Source organism: Anastrepha obliqua, chromosome 3 (genome assembly GCF_027943255.1).
Source record: "Anastrepha obliqua isolate idAnaObli1 chromosome 3, idAnaObli1_1.0, whole genome shotgun sequence".
In the NCBI taxonomy this organism is placed as follows: Eukaryota; Metazoa; Arthropoda; class Insecta; order Diptera; family Tephritidae; genus Anastrepha; species Anastrepha obliqua.
Window position 1 is genome coordinate 87,050,708 of NC_072894.1, and position 20,309 is coordinate 87,071,016.

Genomic DNA, 20,309 nt, shown 5'->3' on the forward strand with positions numbered 1-20,309 from the left:
ATAGAGGTTAGTTAAAAAATATACTCACCTAAGTATCGCTCCGAATTTTCACCTCCTTCGCCGGTATTACTTTTTCCTCCAATACGATTCATGGTAATAGCCAATGTCTGATGTGCTTCCAGAGAAATGCTCCCAAAACTCATGGCGCCGGTAACAAACCTTTTTACAATTTCTGACGCTGGTTCCACTTCGGATATATTTATTTTAGTTCGATCATTTACGAGCTCAAGTTGTCCTCTGAGTGCACACTTTCGTACGCTTTCTAAGGTTGCTGCTTTATAGGCTTCGAACGAGTTCCAGTTTTTATTTATCGAAGCTTCTTGCAGATTTGCGATAGCAGCAGGCTCATTTATATGAGCTTCTCCTCCATTACGCCAATGATAGTTACCAGGATTTCTCAAAATACGGGTGTCATATAATCCATCACCAAATGCCATATTATATCTCTCAAGAGCTTCTTTTGCAACAGTTTCTAAAGTAATACCTCCAATCCGACTCGCTGTCCCACGAAAGCATTTATTAATTAATTTTTCTCCTATTCCTACAGCTTCAAAAATTTGAGCACTCTTGTAAGATTGGAGTGTGCTTATGCCCATTTTAGCCATTACTTTTGCTACACCCGTTTCTATAGCCTTGGCATAAGCCATATAAATTTGCTTATCACTGACATTTGCGCTAATGACACAATCATCTCGAAGTGCCTGTGCTAACTCGAAAGCCAAGTAGGGACAAATGGCATCGGCGCCATAGCCAAGCAGTACACATATCTGATGAACTTCACGAGCCTCAGCTGTTTCTACTATAATTCCAACCTTCATCCGCTGCAGGGTTTCTATTAAATGATGATGTAATGCACCCAGTGCAAGCAAAGCCGATACAGGTACTTTCCCACACCCAGCATTTCGATCAGAAATAACCAATAGCTGATAACCAGAGCTGGCAGCATTAAAACCTTGGCGGCAAATATCGTCAATACAATCAAGGTAACCCTTAACCCCTTTTTCAAATTCAAAGGTTATGTCTAGCACTTTAGTTTTCCATCCTCTGTGGGTGTTCCTTTTCAATAAATTTATATCAGGAATACTTAAAATTGGATTCGTTAACCAAATACGATGTACTTGTTTATTTGAAGGTTGAAGTAAATTAGCTTCTGGTCCCAATGGACATTGCATAGACATTACAACCTTTTCACGAAATGGATCAATGGGGGGATTAGTTACTTGTGCAAACAACTGTTTAAAGTATTCATATGGTAGTGGTTGGAAAGAAGACAAACATGCAAGCGGTGCGTCATTTCCCATTGAGCCAAGAGCTTCTTTTCTGTAAAGAGAAAAGTTTCGAGTTAGAAAATTACTTATTAAAACCACGAAACATTAATAATAATTGTTGTAAATAACCAAATTATATAAATCGTGTTCTTTCTTGATACATAAAAACTTATTTCTTGCATAAAACTTTTTTACTTTTATAAAATTCTTAACGCAAATTTTTGAACAAACAATGACAAGGAGACGGTGTTCCGAAATTTTACGCGCAGTGTGGGTACATTAGGAATTACCGCTACAACTCAAAATCGATTACAAATAAGTCAGTTTAACTGAATATAATTTGTGTTTGCCAGGGACTTGGGTTTCGGTGGAACAGGTAATTTCAAGACTCAACAAATCGTGGACAGAGAAAAATTGCAATCAAAAGTAAATACGCTAAAATAAATTCTTATGATGAAATGAAAATAGATATATTCGTTTGTAGAGGCCTACGCCTTTTCGAAAGCAAGTACAAAGCTACTCCGCCAATTGTTGCAGAAAACAAATATTTCTACGCTAAAGACTGTGATGACAAGTCGACAAAAACGGAAATATGTAAGTTGATAGTTAGATTGACTAGATTGTAGTTCAACATGATGGCATACTTATGTATAAATAAAAATCGATTTACAAAAATGAGAACGAAATCAAAAAAATAAAAAAAAACAAATTTCAGACGCATTGACTTGAAGGTAGAAAAAACAAAAACAAACATCCCAGATATTTTGCCAGCATAATAAAGAAGGAACAAATGGTCCACTCACTAGAGCGAGTGAGAAAAACATCTGGTAAACCACCGAAATCTTTCCTAAGCACTGGATACTAGCACCTTGAAAGGTTTACGAAATCCCCTGACTGATCTGATTATACGGTTTATAAATTATTAGTAAATTTTTTAATCGCTGAACCCGAGAAACCACAATTTTTTTTTTTTTTGCAGTTTTTGAGATATTGCCAAACATCAGTTTTGGATTAAATTAAAAAATGTAGATTCAAATAATTTTTAAAACCATGAAGAATATGTTATCCGATCAAAACAAGTGATATCGACGGTCCCGATTAATTCATCTGGTCTAAGGCGATATTACTCTCTCAATTTTTCTCCGATTTACCTCAAATTCTGGCACACGAGAGTATATTTTCCAGTCTTTCTAAGCATTTGCTTAACTCCAGGCGTACTCTTGAACTGTATAAACAATTTTTTTTTTAAATCTTGAACTTTGCGCTCTTAGATACTTATTTTTATAAAGACTATATAATGTATATAGCATGACTCAGATCGAAGTACAGCGTCGTGGTTGAAATTTCTTCAACCAAATCCAATTTCTTCATAGAGAATTGCTTCATTACCAGGCACACAAGAAGATGGCTTAAGCAAATCCAAATATGTGAAATTATAAACATATGCGGCTGCGTGCACTTGCCATAGTAAAAACATTACGATTCGCTAAATTTTTTTAGGAAATCTAGCGCACAGCATTGTGCCAAAAATGATCAATTATGAAGCGTAAACAAAATTGTTTCATAATTTATTTAAACAACTTTTTAGGTTTTTACTATAGAAGTAGTGCATTATTATTCGGTATGTAAATTTTAATGTTCATAAAGAAAAATATGTAATAAATTTTAGAAATAAAAAGTACATATTGACTGAAAAATTTTAGTTTAACGATTTGCGACTTTGGTCCCTGTTGTTATGAACAGCGCTGTACAGTTCACAGAAGCGGCTATGGTATATACAAATGTTTTTGTGCACTCTTTATCAATTGGAGAACTAAATATGTCAAGTAACATACTAAATATTATGCCAAATAATTGCAAATAAAATAGACGTTGAGTTTTGCTTTAAGTACAGATCTAGGTTATATAAATCTAGGTCCAAAGAATTCGCGAGAAAGTTAAACTCCCGTAGAGCTCTATTAATAAGAGTATTAGCGCTATTGTGAAAGCCAATTCGAAATACCTCAAACATACGGAAGCTTCTACTCGGAGTATAAAACTGCAACCCCTCAAGTAGACAAGGAAAACCAATTCTACCTCAAGACCTCATAATAATAATAATTAACAAAATGCTCCATAACAATCTTCGGTGATGGACAACTCAATTAGCGTATATTTTTCTGCGACAAAATCATGTTGATTAGAACAAATGTTTGGTGTTTGAGCTTATCATTAACGGTAGTGTTACCGAAAGTTGACCATTTAGCTCTAGAGCTAGGACAAATGAAACACAATTCTTAAACAAAGTTGCCAAGAGGCCCAGCATCAGTATGCTATAAGATTTTAATCTTATTTATCCCTTCAATTATGTTATCATCTACGAGAACAAAAGAGCTGAAATCAATGGCAGAAGATATGATAGAAGAAAAGTTCAGTTTAATATCACCAATATCATCATCGGGCATATCATCATCAGATGCGAAATTAGATGGAAAGAAATCCGCCGAATCGTTCACCTGTACACTCCCGTGTCTTAAAGCCAGAGCAGATCTTCGGATATCTCTATTCCTGGTCTTTGCTATATTATTTCACATAAGAATACGATTTAATATTATATTATCTATATTATATAATATTACTCTACGCGCCCGATTTCGGTTATATCTTGATATTTTTTAAAAATAATATCGGCTTTATATACAATATAATATGAATAATATTAATTAAAATATGGTCAGCTAATGAACTGTACTTACTTGTCTTTGAACATTGGCACAAGAAGCATGTTAATAGTTTCGGTTGTGTACCCGAATAGTAGGAGCCTAGGGTCGAAAGTGTGGTTCCTTAAAGGATCTATGGTCAGCTTGGATCCATCGACAGCTTTTTCATCATGCATATTCGCATTGCGTATTTCATCAATGGTTATCTGCAATACATTATAATAAAAAAACAACATTACCTAATAAATTATTGAAAGCGGCATATTCTCTAAATACAGCTATTAATCAAACATAAGATATTAATTTTTTTATTTTTACTTTCTCCTAAATAGCACTTCAAATAATACGTAATATCGACGTGAGTTAGAGCGCCGTTTGAACCGAAGACATTCAGCATTTATTAACACCAAAGAGTATCGGATACATATTTTCTGGTTGTCAGCATACTAAACCCTATCAGTCATCATCATCGTTCGACGGTACAGCTTCTTGTGAGATTTGGTCTTCTGAACAGTAACCTCCATGCTGATCTACCCGTTCCGTTTCCTTCCAATTCTTTAGATTAAGCTTTTCCAAGTCTTCTTTTACTTCATCTATTCACCTCGATCTGTCTTCCTTTTGATTTATTTCTGTATGCGTTCGCTTCAAGAATTTCCCTTTGGGCTCTTGAACTGTCCATTCTCATAACGTGGCCTAGCCATCGTATTCGTGCGCTTTGATCCAACGTACTACATTTTCGCCATTAGTAAGTTCATCCAGTTCGTCATTCCGTTATATGCGCCATTCGTCTTGTGCAATTCTGACTGTACCAAATATATTTCTGAGAACTTTCCTTTCAAATGTTTGCAGTTTTTTTTGTATCTATTTTTCACTCAACGTCCATGTTTCAGCTCCATAGTACAGCACCGGTCGAATTACGATTTAATATATGTAGTGTCAGCTTGCAGAGTCTATTAAGGAGTTTTGATTTAAAAAGTTTTGTAAGGAATGCATACTTAGGTGCTTGAATTCGTTCTTCTATGGTAAGACTCATTAAATTATCTGTCAGTCAGTTTGCAGCCTAGATATGTGAACGTGCTTACTACTTCAAATTCTTGTTTAGTTATTTATCTTTGGTCCAATTTTTGACGTCGCTGCTTCAATTTCGGAGAAGGTTGATACTAGTGCACTCTTGCTTTTACTGACTATGGCTATATCATCAGCGTATGCATATAATTAATTGAGTTGTTCTATTCATTATATGTCCAGTTCTTTTGGCATCGTTTACCTCATCTATTACACAGCACAGCATTAGGTTAAAAATTGTTGATGAAAGTGTGTCGCCCTGTCTTACACCACTCTGTATGTGAAAGGCTTCACATTTATTATCCTGTATCATAATTTTGAATTCAGTGTTTCGTAGGGTCATCATAATTAGCCTGATTAGTTTTTCTAAACCAAATCAGTACGTTGTAGATTACATGTCGTCTTCGTATACCTCATCTAACGGTAGGCCCTTGAAACTTGTTATTTCGACAAGTTGGCTCCAGAGGGAGAGGGATGTTAGATGAGTGAGTTTGATGGGGCATGTGAAAAGGTGGTTAGTATCGTGCGGGGTGCCTCATATGTTTGGTATGTCGGGGTCAATTCTGGATAAATAGGAGAATAGAAATAGTTTAACCTGCTACAGTATCCAGCACGTAATTGTGCCAAGGTTACGCGGGTCTCTCTCATCTGCTGTGGGTGGTAGTCGGATTCCGATCACGGCATTCGGGGGTCGGGAGCTTAAGAAGGTGGCAAGTGTCTCCCGATGAATGTCGTTGTCTGTCTAAACACTGCCCGGTCCAGTAGTTGTCGATTTGTTTTGTCCTGGATCTCATCGAAGGAGTTGATATGGTGCCTCCTGACGTGCCTCGGAGGCGGCTCTAGTTCAAGCAGGTGTCTACATGGGTGAAATCTGTAGTAGCACCCTAGTAGAAACTGTTTGCTGGACAGTTTGTTGTGCTCCTTTACAGGAAGCACGTTTCCTTGCGTATTAGTGTGGTGTACAAAAGGACGGAGCTGACCACCCTACTATAAAGGATTCTTTTGCTAGCTAGGGCCACGCTTGTTTGGCATTATTCGTGCCAGATCACGGCATAGTTTAGGTGAATTTTAAAATTTAAAATTCTATCAATCATCACCTCTAGGAATTTAATATCGGATTTTGAATTGATAGTTACAGTCTACGAGTATACATTAACATTCATAAATTCTACTGCCTTCTTGCTGCTTATTAGGACAACATCAGTTTTGTGTTCAGCTAATTCCAGGTTCATGGACGGTTCAACCAAACCTCGATCTTACTTACTAATTCGCTTCCGATTCCCTGGATGTGTTTTATCACCATTACCATGGCGATATCATCGACTATAATGACTTTGGTTTTAGGAAGCATCCAGTCTTAGAACAGCTGAACCGATGTACTACACATTAGGTTCCATAGTAGTGGGCCTAAAATTGATCCTTGAGGGGGCCAGCTAGCTGGTTTAAACGCGTTTTTAATGCCCAAAGTTACAACAGAGCAATATTATTTTTTACTGCCACACCATATCTTGCAGTCAATGACTTTCGTTGCTAAGCTACCACGCATTTGATAGTTAATCACCGTTGGCAGTTATAAATTTGGAAAGTAGAGGACTTCGTCTACTTGGGAACCAACATCAACAACAATAAAAACCTCAGCCTTGAAACGCGATGGAGAATCTTTCTTGCCAACAACTGCTATTTTGGACTAAGTAGAGAATTGAGTAGTAAAGTCCTCTCTTGGTGAACAAATATCACATTTTATAAGTCTCTGATTATCCCCGTCCTACTGTATGGCGCAGAATTGGACGATAACGACACCTGATGCTAGCGACTGTCCATGAAGTGTTCCAGAAAATTAATAAATAAATAAGAAATAAATAATAGGAATATTAAAAAAACGATTTAAAAGAATATTTGGAAAAACATGAAAACATGGTTAGTTTAGACACCAGAGGTTGATGAGCATAAATGTCACGAACACCTGCAGAAGCTACTCGCGCAAGGAAAGCTGCAATAAAGGACACAACGCTTTTGTCGGCGACAATTTAAAATTTTGGTCACGTTAGCCGTAGCGGCAAACGATGATATACGTGACACTGATAATTCCGATTTACCTGATAATCTCAAAGCTTCTGATTTCCCATGAACTTAAGCTATTTAAACCAATGAGTACGCATACTGTACTCCAGAAGGGATAGATAACACAAACGTAAGAAGAAAGCTAAGCATATACATACATACATATATGCAGACCTCAGCGTGTGATATAAAAATACTTCCAGGGGGATATGAACAAAGGCTGTTCTTCCAGGACATATACTATAAGTGCATACACCATTCGAAACTACTCCAAGCACAAGAACTGTTTTACCATATGCACCAAAAAACAGCCAAGCAATTACTATCGTTCAGCAGTTTGTACTTGACTATAATTTCAATCTGGCTTGGGAGGCACTAAATAAGAAAACGAAATAATATTGGCCAACAATGAAATTAATTTTAATAAACTTTTTTAGATTACAGTCCACTATAACAAAATGTCTAGCAGTTTTATCAAAGCAAATACGATGGTTGTTATTTCTATTTCTGGCCTTAGGAACTTCTAGTGTTGTGAGGCGACATCTAATGTTTTCATTGGAATGTTTGATATACCTAATTTACTATAAACGCACTCAGAACGTTTTCATGTTTCTATCAGCTTACAGCTGCTCGGGACAAGAATTGAATTAAACCGTGAACATTTTCGTGCGATTATTTTTTACAATTTTAGCCGTAGCTTAAAAAATTTGTACAATGCATTTTCTTGGTGGAACTGTTCGCTCACCGACGAATTCCCGAAAGGTCGTCCAAAATCAGTTGTTGTGCTGCAAATTTCGGATGTTGTGCGCGAAACGATTAAGGAAGATCGTCATGCCACATACCGTGAGATGAAGACATTCTTGGCCATTAGTAAGACGAACATGATCACCTTAAGGTAAAAAAGGTGTGTTCGCGTTGGATCATATGTAATTTGAAAAACGCCTTGGAAATGCCAATAGACGAAGTGCTTCGGAAATTGGTTCAAATGAATGCAAATTTGTATTGTTCGTCATGGAGAATATTTTGAAATCCAATGACACTATTTTCAACCACCAATGCTAATTTTTCCATTATTAGCTCAGAAATATAAATAACAACCCTCAACCTCATTGATGTAAATATATGAGCCGCAAAATCATGTCCGACGTGATAATAGATGCAAGATTTTCTCACTACCGAGTCAAAATTGCATCGAAGCCGAGAAAAATGCAAACACAAAAGCAAAACACAACTTAGTAATTTACATAACACAAGCTTGAATAGAGCTCGATCGCTCATTCCGGAATGAAACAAATATGGTATTTGTCACGTGACCGTGAGCGGACGTCATAAATTAAAATCTTGCCACTAAACTTAGACAAAATAAGTTGTCCATAAACTATTTGTCAACTTCTTACATGAATAAAGTTTTAAGTGCAAATTCAATTGAGTTTACTGTAATAAAAGGCATCATTCCATGCTTCATATGACAAATTTACAAAAAATTATCCAAAACAATTCAAATGCTCACAGACCAACAACAACCGTAAAGTAAAAGAAGTAACAGAAATGCAAGCTCTTCATTCAGAAAATGAAAACAAAATTTTATTGCCCACAACAGTCGTCCCTATCGGATATCAAAGAGATCTTTTCTAACTCAGAGGTTCAACGATCATTCATTTCATCTAAGACAAAAAACCGATTCAATCAAATATTCAACTTTAAAATTACGGGAATAAGCCGAAGATTATTCCAAAACTCAAACAAATATTGTTCACTAACCTTAAATTCCTCATATTTGACAAAGAATAAAAGCACAAACTTATTCTTCTGCAATTAATAAACGTGCTAGCAAGCTATAAAATAGTTTTAATATTATTATTAGACTTCAACCTCAGACAACCCTTTAAACGTCGTTCTATATACAGAGTTAACATTTTATTCTCATGATCCTCATTAAAAATATGTACGAAATATCGTATATAAAGACAAAGCATTTTTTTCCGGACAGATCGGCTGGTAGTTAAATATGCGAATATACGAGTACATTAAAAACAGTCGCGATTGGCGTTAATTTCGTCCTTTTTCTAGCTATTCGTACACTAAATTAATTGGCAAAAGATACAGAAGTCGATCCACATCTGGCAGACACAATTTTGACACAAACCTATCCGGAAGCCACAACTTATCCCATGCACTTTCGCAGGTAGTTCGACCGCCGATGAAGCTAACTGGCTGCCCACTAAAAAGTGCCAACCATACTGAAAAATTAAAAATTATAGAAAAGGGTCTCTCCTCTGAATTCGGACCACATACCCCTGTACGCAATATAATATCCCTGGATAATCGACAATCTGAAAACTTTCATGCGTTTTAAGATGATATCGACATCTGGGAACGATTCATCCAACGTCTTAAAAATAAGGTAAAAAGAAATTACAACTTTAGTTTGGGTTTTAAGGACATCTCTATTGGTCTCACTATACCCAGGCATTTATAAAGGCTCTTTCAAAAGTGCCTAGACAGTACCTTTTTTTACGTAATCAATTTACACGCGTTAAAATTCTCGAAACTTATGAAAAGGTCGATTATACGATCAATACATCGCAAAGTTCGAAATTTTTTTGGTGGAAATAGTCGTCCGAATGACCCCACAATTCAAAGGTTGATGAAAAATGTTCAAGACACTTGTTCTCCCGAGGATCGAAAAAGGACTGGAAGACCTAAAACTGGGCCCAATGTGTTGCTGAACAACCTTCAACATCAATATCTGGACAGTTAAGAATCGACTGACTGTTCGGCGGATTTTATCTGTTGACGAGCCCATGGTGGCCATTCAAATTATGTAATTTGTTATATATAATTGTTAAGAGCCGTACTTTGAATATAAATAGTAAAACCTGAAAGAATTTTTACACGTTTTACTTTAAAACAAAATAGAGGCGCGTCTTCTGAAAGACCCTTTATATAAATGCTACATGAAGAACACTGTGTCATGCAAAAAATCTACGAGAAGTTTTGATTCCACGACTCAAGCCTAAAATAAAGATGAATTTTCATGTATAAAGTCTGCGCTATGCACTAAGTAGAACTCTATAATTTTACTGTGCCCTTCCCCATCACTAGTGTTGATGTTAAGGACCGTCACGTCTTCGTTAGCTTTACAAAAATGTCATTTCTATTCGAGTTACATTCTGATTAGACCAATACGGCTTTTAGCGCACGATTCGCATCATTCGACATCATAGCGACAGTTCCTAAGAAAAAGCCAGAATTTTGCTGTGGCTATTCCCTTCGTATTTCATGTAATAGCTGCTGTCGTAAGTGATTTTTTGTTACAAGATGGCCACAGATGCTTTTTACGTCAAGCAGGTAATAAACCTCATAGCTTTTATAGCGTAGCAATTAAATAAAAAAACACACAAAATTTCTATTCATTTGGAACTTAGACAAGATTAAATATGAATGTTTATGAATGTTATGCATTTTTTTTAATTTAATTTAATTTGCCACCTAATTTGCTTTATTTACGACAACATATTTTCCGCAGACATCTGTAATATTGCAAACTTACCAACTTTTGTTCCATTATGTTTTGGCATGGCAGTAAATAAAAAAATTTCAAAGAAGTTAATAAATATTAATAGATCAACCAATTTAGAATAAACATGAGGGGAAAAAGTGTTTAATTCGCAAAGTGCTGCAATATAAAACAATGCATTGTGGACAAATGTCCCCCTTCCCTGATCATAACCTACATTTATAGATCGCAGAACAGCTTAACTTTTATTTTCTACCCAATATTCATACAAGGTGAGTTCCCAAATTAAACACTTCTGAAATACGGCTTTATCTGTGGTATGCTGATGATCTGGTGGTAATGGCACCAGGACTGTGTCCTAAAGCGATCAGTGGAATCATTCAAAGGACGCTAGATGAGCTCAACTTTTCAGCTACGGGCTGAGGCTTAAGTTTGAACACATGTAAAACAGAATTTATGATTTTTACCTTAAATACAAGGTACCCAATTTTGCCCTACCACTAATTAATGGATAAACTCTCCCCATTTCATCCAATGCAAAGTAGTTAGAAATAATCTTGGTCTCCAAACTTAGATAGAAAATGAACACTGAAAAATGGGAAATCAGAAATTGCTCTGCATGCCTGCAAACGTATGATTGGCTGTATAAGGCGGTTATTACGACCAATTTTATCATACGGATCGGTAGTTTTGTGAAAAGATCTTGGAAGAGATTAAAATATCAAACTATTGTACTTAGCAGAATACAACGATCAACCTGTGCAATTGCGGTCGGTGCATTTAGATCATGTCCTAGAGAAGCCCTTAGTGCGCATTGACATACATATGTTATTCCGGTAGATCTACATATCAAGAAGATGGCTACCATGAGTGCATTTAGGTTAACTGAAGCGGGTCGCTGGAGGGAAAAACTTATGGTTATGCCAGTCTATTATTGCGACGAACTCAGTTCACTCCGGAGAGGACTGATTACATCACCCCAACAGTGACATTCAACAGGAATTTTGCGACTCTCTTCCCATCTCGGGAGGTATGGAGTAAGGGACTTTTACTACACAATTTCGACACAATGACATTTCGATGACAAAATAAGTTCCGATTCCTGAAAAATATCGGTCAAGTATTTCTTCTGAAAGTCTTCTGTAAATCTTATAGTTATTTGAATTCGACTGTTGTCAGCTTTGAATTTTTTTAAGACCAAGTGGTTTTTTGAAAAAAATGCAACTCAAAAATGCAAACTTAACATGAGATCAAGAGCTTATTGTGACCATATTCTGCTGCTAAATAAATAAAAACAATGTAACCCAAGACAATTAGTCTTTTGGTACCAAATGTTCTTAAACAGAAGTGAAAACCATTTCGTTATTTAGCTAAGATCTTTCCTTTAGCAGGAAAATTAGGCTCATGGTAGAGGAAACTCCCGTAGGAACGAACGTTGAATAAGTCAAGACAATATGAAGTCTGTCTTCAGTATCGGGTACCTGTTCGACAGGGCGAATGAGGAGACGCTTCTGCCCTCGGATAGTGAAGGCGATTACCTGGAAGTGTTGGAGAGGATTATCGATGATAATATTATTCAGATAAATCTTCAGCATTCTAAGATAGCGTCCGTCAATTTACTACCCCACCTTGAGTATAGTGGAGCCGACATAGTCCTGATACAGGAGCCGTGGCTGAACAGTAAACGTATTTCTAAAATCACGACCAAAACTATGTATCAGGTCCGTTCATAAGTTCCTGCGCGATATCCCTTTTTATAGATTCTTTTGAGGAGTATTTCTTGTTACTCATATGGGATTGAAGTCCACCTAAAGGGTGATAATCACAAGGTGCAATATCCGGAGAGTATGGTGGATGTGGCATTAGCTCTCATCCGAGCTCGTTCAGCTTGCCTCATGTTTGCCTTGCGGTATGAGGTCTTGCGTTGTCGTGGTGAAACAAAACTTTGCGTCTATTCACTAAAGACGGTCGATTTTTTTTAAGTGCCTCATTCAGGTTTGATAGCTGAGGGGAATAATAACACTGGATCACAAATTTCAACTTTTTTTCTGCACCAGAGACGCCGATATGAAATTCCTATGTAAAATCACCGTCTGATTCCGAAAATCAAGGTTATTTTTTATTCTATGGTAACGTTTTTGAGATATTTACGAATTACCGTTATTTCAATAAAACAAAAAATTGGGCCCACTTAATCATATATATCTCGAAAACGAATTGAGCGATTTCAAAACCGTTTAAAGCTTTTAAAAGGTAATAAAATTTCTTATAAACTGTGTGTAAAACACTTTTTGCTAGGTCCTGCAGATTCAAAGATAACGAACTATCATAACGGATTTTTTAAATTTTTTTTGTAAAAATATAAAAAAATGTGTACTTTGAGAGAAAGGATCTCGAAAACTGTTTACTTTTTCGTGTATTTTTTGTTTTCACTCTAAGCTCTGTTTTATTACAAAAAAAATAAACTTTGGTTAAACAAAATCGATGAACTAATACAAAAGTTACAAGCATTCAAGTAAATATATCCATATAGTAAAACTTAAGTACCCTACAAATAATAGCATATGTACATATGACTCTGTCTTAACTCTATGATCTTATTTTATAATTGAAAAAGTTATGTGTCTTGTTTTGACGCAAATTTATATAAGGATCGGTTTCTCTTATGAGAAACCAACAGTAGTCACCCATCATAGCGACATCCCAGAATCCTTGATACCGACTTTCAATCATTTTCATTTACTGGTGAAACCTTTCGCCGTGCTCGTCGCTAAGATTTTGCGGGAAAAAATTTAAATGGGAGTGGAGGAAATGAATTTTTAAAGACATATTTACTCCTGAAAGAAAATTAAAAAGGGAATTAGATAAATACATAAGTGACACATTAATCTTCCAATTCAGAACAAATTTTGGTCGTTCTTGTTTGTTCGGAGCAGGGCAATAAATTCAGATTAAGGGCTATATATTCTCATGTAAATTTAAAAATTTGCTTCCAAATTTTTTGTTTAGTTTTAAAGTTAACTGAGAAAACGGTCTTATATGTGTTTTTTATTTACTCATTTCTGCATAGTTTTTGATTAAATCGTTCACTATCATCTCGAAGTTAGGACTTTTGTATTTGCCTAAAAAAGAAGTAACGACCTTTTCAAAAGAGTCCCACGCCGCTGCCTCCACTGGTGACAATAGTTCTTTGAAATGGGTATTGGCCATTATTTTCCTTATTTGCGGCCCCACAAAAATCCCTTCCTATATTTTTGCTTCTGAAATCTGTGGAAAGATTGTTTTCAAATAATGAAAAGCTTCGCCTTCTTTGCCCAAAGCCTTGACAAAGTTTTTGATAAGGCTGAGATTGATGTGGAGCGGAGGTAGAATTATTTTTTCCTTTTTTATAAGTGGTGAGTATTTTATGTTATCCACCCCAACTTGAAACTCGATTCGTTCTGGCCAATCCTTTATGATGTAGTGTTCTTGACGTGCTCGGCTATCCCATTTGCATAGAAAGCAACAGTATTTTGTATATCCAGATTGTAGACCACATAGCTTTCCAACGACTTCTAGATCGTCACATATTTTCCAATCATGTTCTTCGTATTTAATGAATTTAAGCAATTTTTGCATTGTCTCATATGTTTCCTTCGTATTTACTGCATGCGCGATCGGGATAGATGGCTTTTGGTTGCCAATATGCAATAATACGGCCTTAATTGCCGTCTATGAACAATCGCCACTCTTTTGAATCATATGATTCACCAAACTGTTTAAATAGACCAGCAATGTTTTTGCAATAACAAACACTGTCCTTCTTCGTATAGTGCTGGGAGAATTGTTCGTGACGAGTCCTATAATATGTTACCTTAACATCGGATGAAACAAATTTAAATTGTTGCATACGGGGGGCGTGTAGTTCGGCATTTTCTTTTGACAATTCCAAATCCCTTATCCAATCAGTGAGTTGTGCTTGTGACAAAGGGTTTCTTTCGTTTTCCGTTTGCAATTCAGTACAACATGATGCTGCGTAATCAGATACTGCTGTTGACAATGAAACTGGAGCCGAAACTAAAGTTAAATTTGATTCTGGCAATGTAGCTTCCGTTGAATTTAGTTCTGGTAATGACACTGTAGATATGCTCGCATAGGTTACTTTTCTAGACTTTCCAACCTCAAATATAAATATAGCAGTCCGTTGAATGGCAAGTTGGTTCCCTCCACTTCATTGGTGTAAATGTCGCCTAAATAGATAGTTTAAGAATCATATGTACATATGCTATTATTTGTAGGGTACTTAAGTTTTACTATATGGATATATTTACTTGAATGCTTGTAACTTTTGTATTAGTTCATCGATTTTGTTTAACCAAAGTTTATTTTTTTTGTAATAAAACAGAGCTTAGAGTGAAAACAAAAAATACACGAAAAAGTAAACAGTTTTCGAGATCCTTTCTCTCAAAGTACACATTTTTTTATATTTTTACAAAAAAAATTTAAAAAATCCGTTATGATAGTTCGTTATCTTTGAATCTGCAGGACCTAGCAAAAAGTGTTTTACACACAGTTTATAAGAAATTTTATTACCTTTTAAAAGCTTTAAACGGTTTTGAAATCGCTCAATTCGTTTTCGAGATATATATGATTAAGTGGGCCCAATTTTTTGTTTTATTGAAATAACGGTAATTCGTAAATATCTCAAAAACGTTACCATAGAATAAAAAATAACCTTGATTTTCGGAATCAGACGGTGATTTTACATAGGAATTTCATAACGGCGTCTCTGGTGCATTTTGGCTGTAAACCAGTGTAATCAGCAGTTATCGTCTGGTTTGGTTCCAGGAGTTCATAATAAACAATACCGGCCATCTCCCACCAAACAGACAGGAGAATCTTCTTGGGGTGAAGGCCATCTCTAGGGGTCGGTTCTGATGTTTCATCTTTATCTAACCATTGGCGTTTGCGAACAAGATTATTGTAAAGGACCCATTTTTCATCACCAGTAACGATATGGTTCAATAAACTTTCATTTTCAAGCCGTTGCAGCAGCTGAGAACACACATTCACTCTCTGCTGAAGGTTGGCGACGAAAAGTCTGTGGGGAATCCATTTTACCAGCTTTGAAACCTTTCCCAACTAAACCAGGTGCCTGTGAACTGTTCCATGCTATGAATTTAACCTCTGAGCGATCTATCAACTGTCAAATTTGGCTGAGCTTCCACGTGTTCGAGCAAGGCGTCGAGTTAAAGACTTCAGGACGACCAGCACGCGGGGCATCCTCCACGTCGCAGTTACCACTTCGGAATTTTGAAAACCACTTTTGCGCAGTCCTTACACTCATGGTATCCTCTCCGTGAACAGTGGTTATTTCTGCAACAGCAGTTGTTGCATTTTTACCAATTTTATAAAAAAAAATACAAAATATGCCTTTTATATGCGTTCGCAGATTCCATTTTATTTTTTAACAACACGTGCTTCTATCCGCGATTAAAATCACTTGTTGAGTGCACAATATATCAAAGAAAATATAAATAGTTCCGTTTTATTCCGCGAATAATTTTGTGTATGCAAAAATCGTACAAAAGTGAAATTATGGGTAAAATACGCACGAACTTATGGACTGACCTGATACTAATGATATACAGCCGTGCAGGTAAACCTAGAATCGTACATACTCATCAGAAAAGAACTAAAAACATTCATTTGATAAATTTCAGCGATGCTCAGTGGACCCCACCGGAAAATGCCAGAGTTGGAGCTACCTCTAATGTTGTTAAGGAAAGCCGATTAACTGATTCCGAATGAAGGAAAAGTGGTATCATCATTGGTACCGACACGAATTCCCACCACACTTGTTGGGGTAGCACGGACGGACATTAATGTAAGAGGTTTAAGAATCTCACTTTTATTACCGCGAGTAGAAAGAATGAAGGGCAGAAGCTAATATGGAAAGGCAGAATTTTATCATATTTGGAGAAATTAAATTCCTTTAGTCCTTTGCAGTTTGGATTTCGATCTCATCTTGTCGCTCAACTGAGCATGCTCTTTCATACTTTAATTCCTTTATTTATAAGGGTTTGGATAGTAAGAAAAAATGTGGGGCGTATTTGTTGATATCGAAAAGGCAATTGATAAGATTGATAGATACATTCTTGCAGATAAGCTGCCATATCTCCTTGGGATTTCGGGAATTTATTTACAGTTAGTTCAAATCTTATTTATATAATAAAACTCAAAAAGTCAAAATCTCTGGCAATTCAACTAGGTGTCCGACGAGGCTCAGTCCCTGGTTCTATACTATTTTTAATATATATAAATTCCATTTTCTTCTCATCCTGCGTGGAAAAAGTTACAGCTGGTAGTTGGGATGAATCATGTCCACCTATTGAGGACTTGGTTTAAAGAACATAAACTGTTAATTAGTGGCAAATAAAAGATTATGTTTTTTAGTTTGACGAATAAGGAATCGCCAAATTCACCACTTTTTGACTTCAGAAGTGTTCTCCATGTTACGCTTCTTGTCATTTCAGACTACCACATGGTATTAGCTGCTGAGGAGGTGCGTATACAAATTACCACCGCTTTTAACATTGCAGAAGAGTGTCACGAGGAAAGTATTAAAGAGGTAATATATTAAATATTGTCTTTAACTTCTCGAGAATTCCATTGATTTTTTTGGAAATCTTAAAATTCTTCCTTTAAGACATTTATATGATACTATCATAGGTTTTAAAAATATTTTGTATACATGGTTTCCGGTGGCAAAATTAGGAAGCTCGATTAAAAAACAATTGCTAATGATAAAAGTTTATTTCAATAACTATTACAAAGAAGGCAAGAAGGCAATCGCGGATCAATTTTTTTTATTATTTCCTCTAAATATTTACCGTTACGTCGGATACATTCTTGGAATTTGGCCCATGTACACCATGCCGATCGCATGAGTAGTGATGTCAGGATGCCATTAATCCTGGATGGTACATATCTTGGCCACCGAAATGCCTTATCAGTTGGTGAGAGAAGAAATCGCTCAGTATCGTCATGGTCTCTCTAGGACGTGGCACCCCCTTGCTAAAACTATGTGTGTACTAAAGGACGGATGTTCTCTATTTATTGGCAGCGTGCTCTAATAAAAGCCACCGTTGCTTGAAGACGATTTACAAAAAAAATAAGTTTGAATTATTCCACTGCTTGACAATGCACTCCAAACCGTCACGTTGGGACTATGAATTGGTGTTTATAGTGGGTTCTGTCCTTTAGGTAACCAAAACGGCAATTTTACTTATTTACACTTCCATTTCCAGCTGTCCCTTTATTCTTCAGTTTTTCAGCTTATGGAGAAAGCCTTTCTACTTAAAAAACTCTGTATTAGTATCTTCGAAACCTAGTCCTTATTCGCAGCTCAATTCGATAACTTGTTTTATTTGTATGACAAGAATGGATATGGTTATTTCTGCATTTTAAGTGATTTCCACCTGTAATAATAGTTCCCGTCTTTTTAATTTTCGATATGCAAATTTTGACGTTTTAAATTCAATCATATCAAGAATAGATTGAAATGGGTATTTTCATTAAAAAATGTCTGCGGATTCTACGGAGCTTTTTTACTTAATATTTTTAAAGTTTTAGACAGTAATCTTTTTTTACCCCCTGTGCGATTGCATAAGCTACCCTGTTATACTGAAACTGAGCAGACGAAAAAAACAACGTAAAACCTTCGAGTGCCGGACCCTGTAGCATCACTTTTAAAGTAAAGTATATCAAGCTTATGGAGAAGTTTAATGAATTTGATTCTGTATTCTGATTGTGTAAGCGGTGGCATGCCAACTTTTGCTTCCAGAACACAATTCATAGACTTCGGAGTGATGTAAGTGACGCAATTAGATGCCATTAATGGCATGTCTTCCCCAGAATATTCCCTGAAAAAGTGACCTTGACGGACTAAGTATTTTTTTCAAAACATCAACATACTTTTGTTTTTCAACGTTTCCAATTTGGCAATCTGAATCTCATCATTTAAGAGCGGTTACTGGTAGATACACACAATATTTCATTATTAAAGCTTAAATATGTATTTGTGTTTCCACTCATTATTAAGTATCTCTCCAATAGACCTTCATTTGTAGAAATTGAGAGCACTAAATCCTACTTATTTGTGACTCCCTCAGGCGGACCCGATCTTTAGTGCTCATATAGGTACGTTGTTATTACTGTTCTTGACCAGATAAGCTTCAATGTACCAAATAGGATGTTACGTTTCTATATCATTTTCATACTGTCGTACTTAAATCTAATTACTTTTAGTTTAGCCACATTGCTAGAACATTTATTGAGTTTGATGAAATATATAGTTCCCTCGATTTACTATGGCGAGATCTCAGTTTGTGTCTATGATTGGATATTTCTATTTATAAGAAATTACTTGTAAAAAATTAGTAAGAAATTACAATTAAGCGCTTCTGTACTTGATAATAAGGAAATAAGTGAAATACATCTGGGGCAAGATATGTATTAAAAAAATTACCTTTTGTTGGAGCCAATCCGAATGAGGGCGCAATCTAGTAATATGAGTTTTTATTTCAACATCCTGGATGAGTTTCCTCTCTTTGGTGTCAACTAATAGCATTCGACCAGGTTTTAAACGGCTTTTTAAAACTATTTTCGATGGATCAATGTCATAAACTCCTACTTCTGAGGCCATGATAAGGACATTTTCACTTGTTACATAAAAACGGGATGGCCGCAATCCATTACGGTCAAGGACAGCGCCAATATATCGTCCGTCTGTAAATGAAATTAAAGCTGGCCCATCCCAAGGCTCCATTACGCATGATGCCCACTGATAAAAGTCACGTTTTTCTTGGGGCATAGTTTTATCATTTTGCCACGCCTCGGGAACCATAGTCATCACAGCTTCTGGTAACGATCGTTCACTAGCCATCGTAAGAAATTCAAGAACACAATCAAATGATCCTGAATCAGATAAATTGGGTTCTACGACCGGATATAGTTTTGTTAAGTCTTCTCCAAAAAGTTCACTTTGCATAACTCCTTCACGAGCTTTCATCAAATTGACATTTCCGCGTAAAGTGTTGATTTCGCCGTTGTGTGCTATTACACGTAATGGATGAGCACGTTCCCAAGACGGGAATGTATTAGTTGAAAATCGTGTATGTACCAAAGCCAAATATGTTTCGAAATCTGCATTTTTGAGATCAGTATAATACTCCCATAGCTGCTCAGATGTGAACAATCCTTTATAAACAACAGTTTTCGAGCATAGCGAACAAATATAAAAACGCCGCCCTTCTTTAGTTAATTCATGGCTGGCACGTTTTCGCAATACATATATTTGACGGTTAAATGCCTGTGGGTCAAGATGTGATGAACGCCCAACAAAAACTTGGCGGGAAAGTGGTTCGGATTTTCGCGCGACACCTCCAATAGCTTCTTCATTTGTTGGAACAGTGCGCCACGCCAGCACTTTTAAGTTCAGCTCTTGTGCTAATTGAGCAAATTCCTCTTCAACATCAGAATGAGTTCTTTGATCACAGTAAATTATTCCTGTTGCATATTCCCCAAAATCGGGCAATATTATACCTTCGGAAGCCCTAAAAAAATAAAAAATTGTATGATAATTTAAATATTTTAAACATACCTATGTACAATTGAACAAAAATTATATCTGCAAAAAACATTTTTTTTTTCTAT

General features: G+C 36.1%; 1 protein-coding gene across 2 annotated transcripts in view; it reads right to left on the bottom strand.

The window, feature by feature from the left end:
• Nucleotides 1-20,309, bottom strand: part of LOC129242928 (uncharacterized) — a 53,869-nt gene that overhangs the window by 22,359 nt on the left and 11,201 nt on the right. For both annotated transcript variants that reach the window (XM_054879863.1, XM_054879864.1), the window contains exons 4-6: nucleotides 19,123-20,209; nucleotides 4,004-4,173; nucleotides 29-1,320 (exon numbers count right to left, since the gene is read on the bottom strand). In XM_054879863.1, coding sequence (XP_054735838.1) covers nucleotides 29-1,320; nucleotides 4,004-4,173; nucleotides 19,123-20,209 — 2,549 coding nt within the window. The remainder of the gene's footprint in view (nucleotides 1-28; nucleotides 1,321-4,003; nucleotides 4,174-19,122; nucleotides 20,210-20,309) is intronic.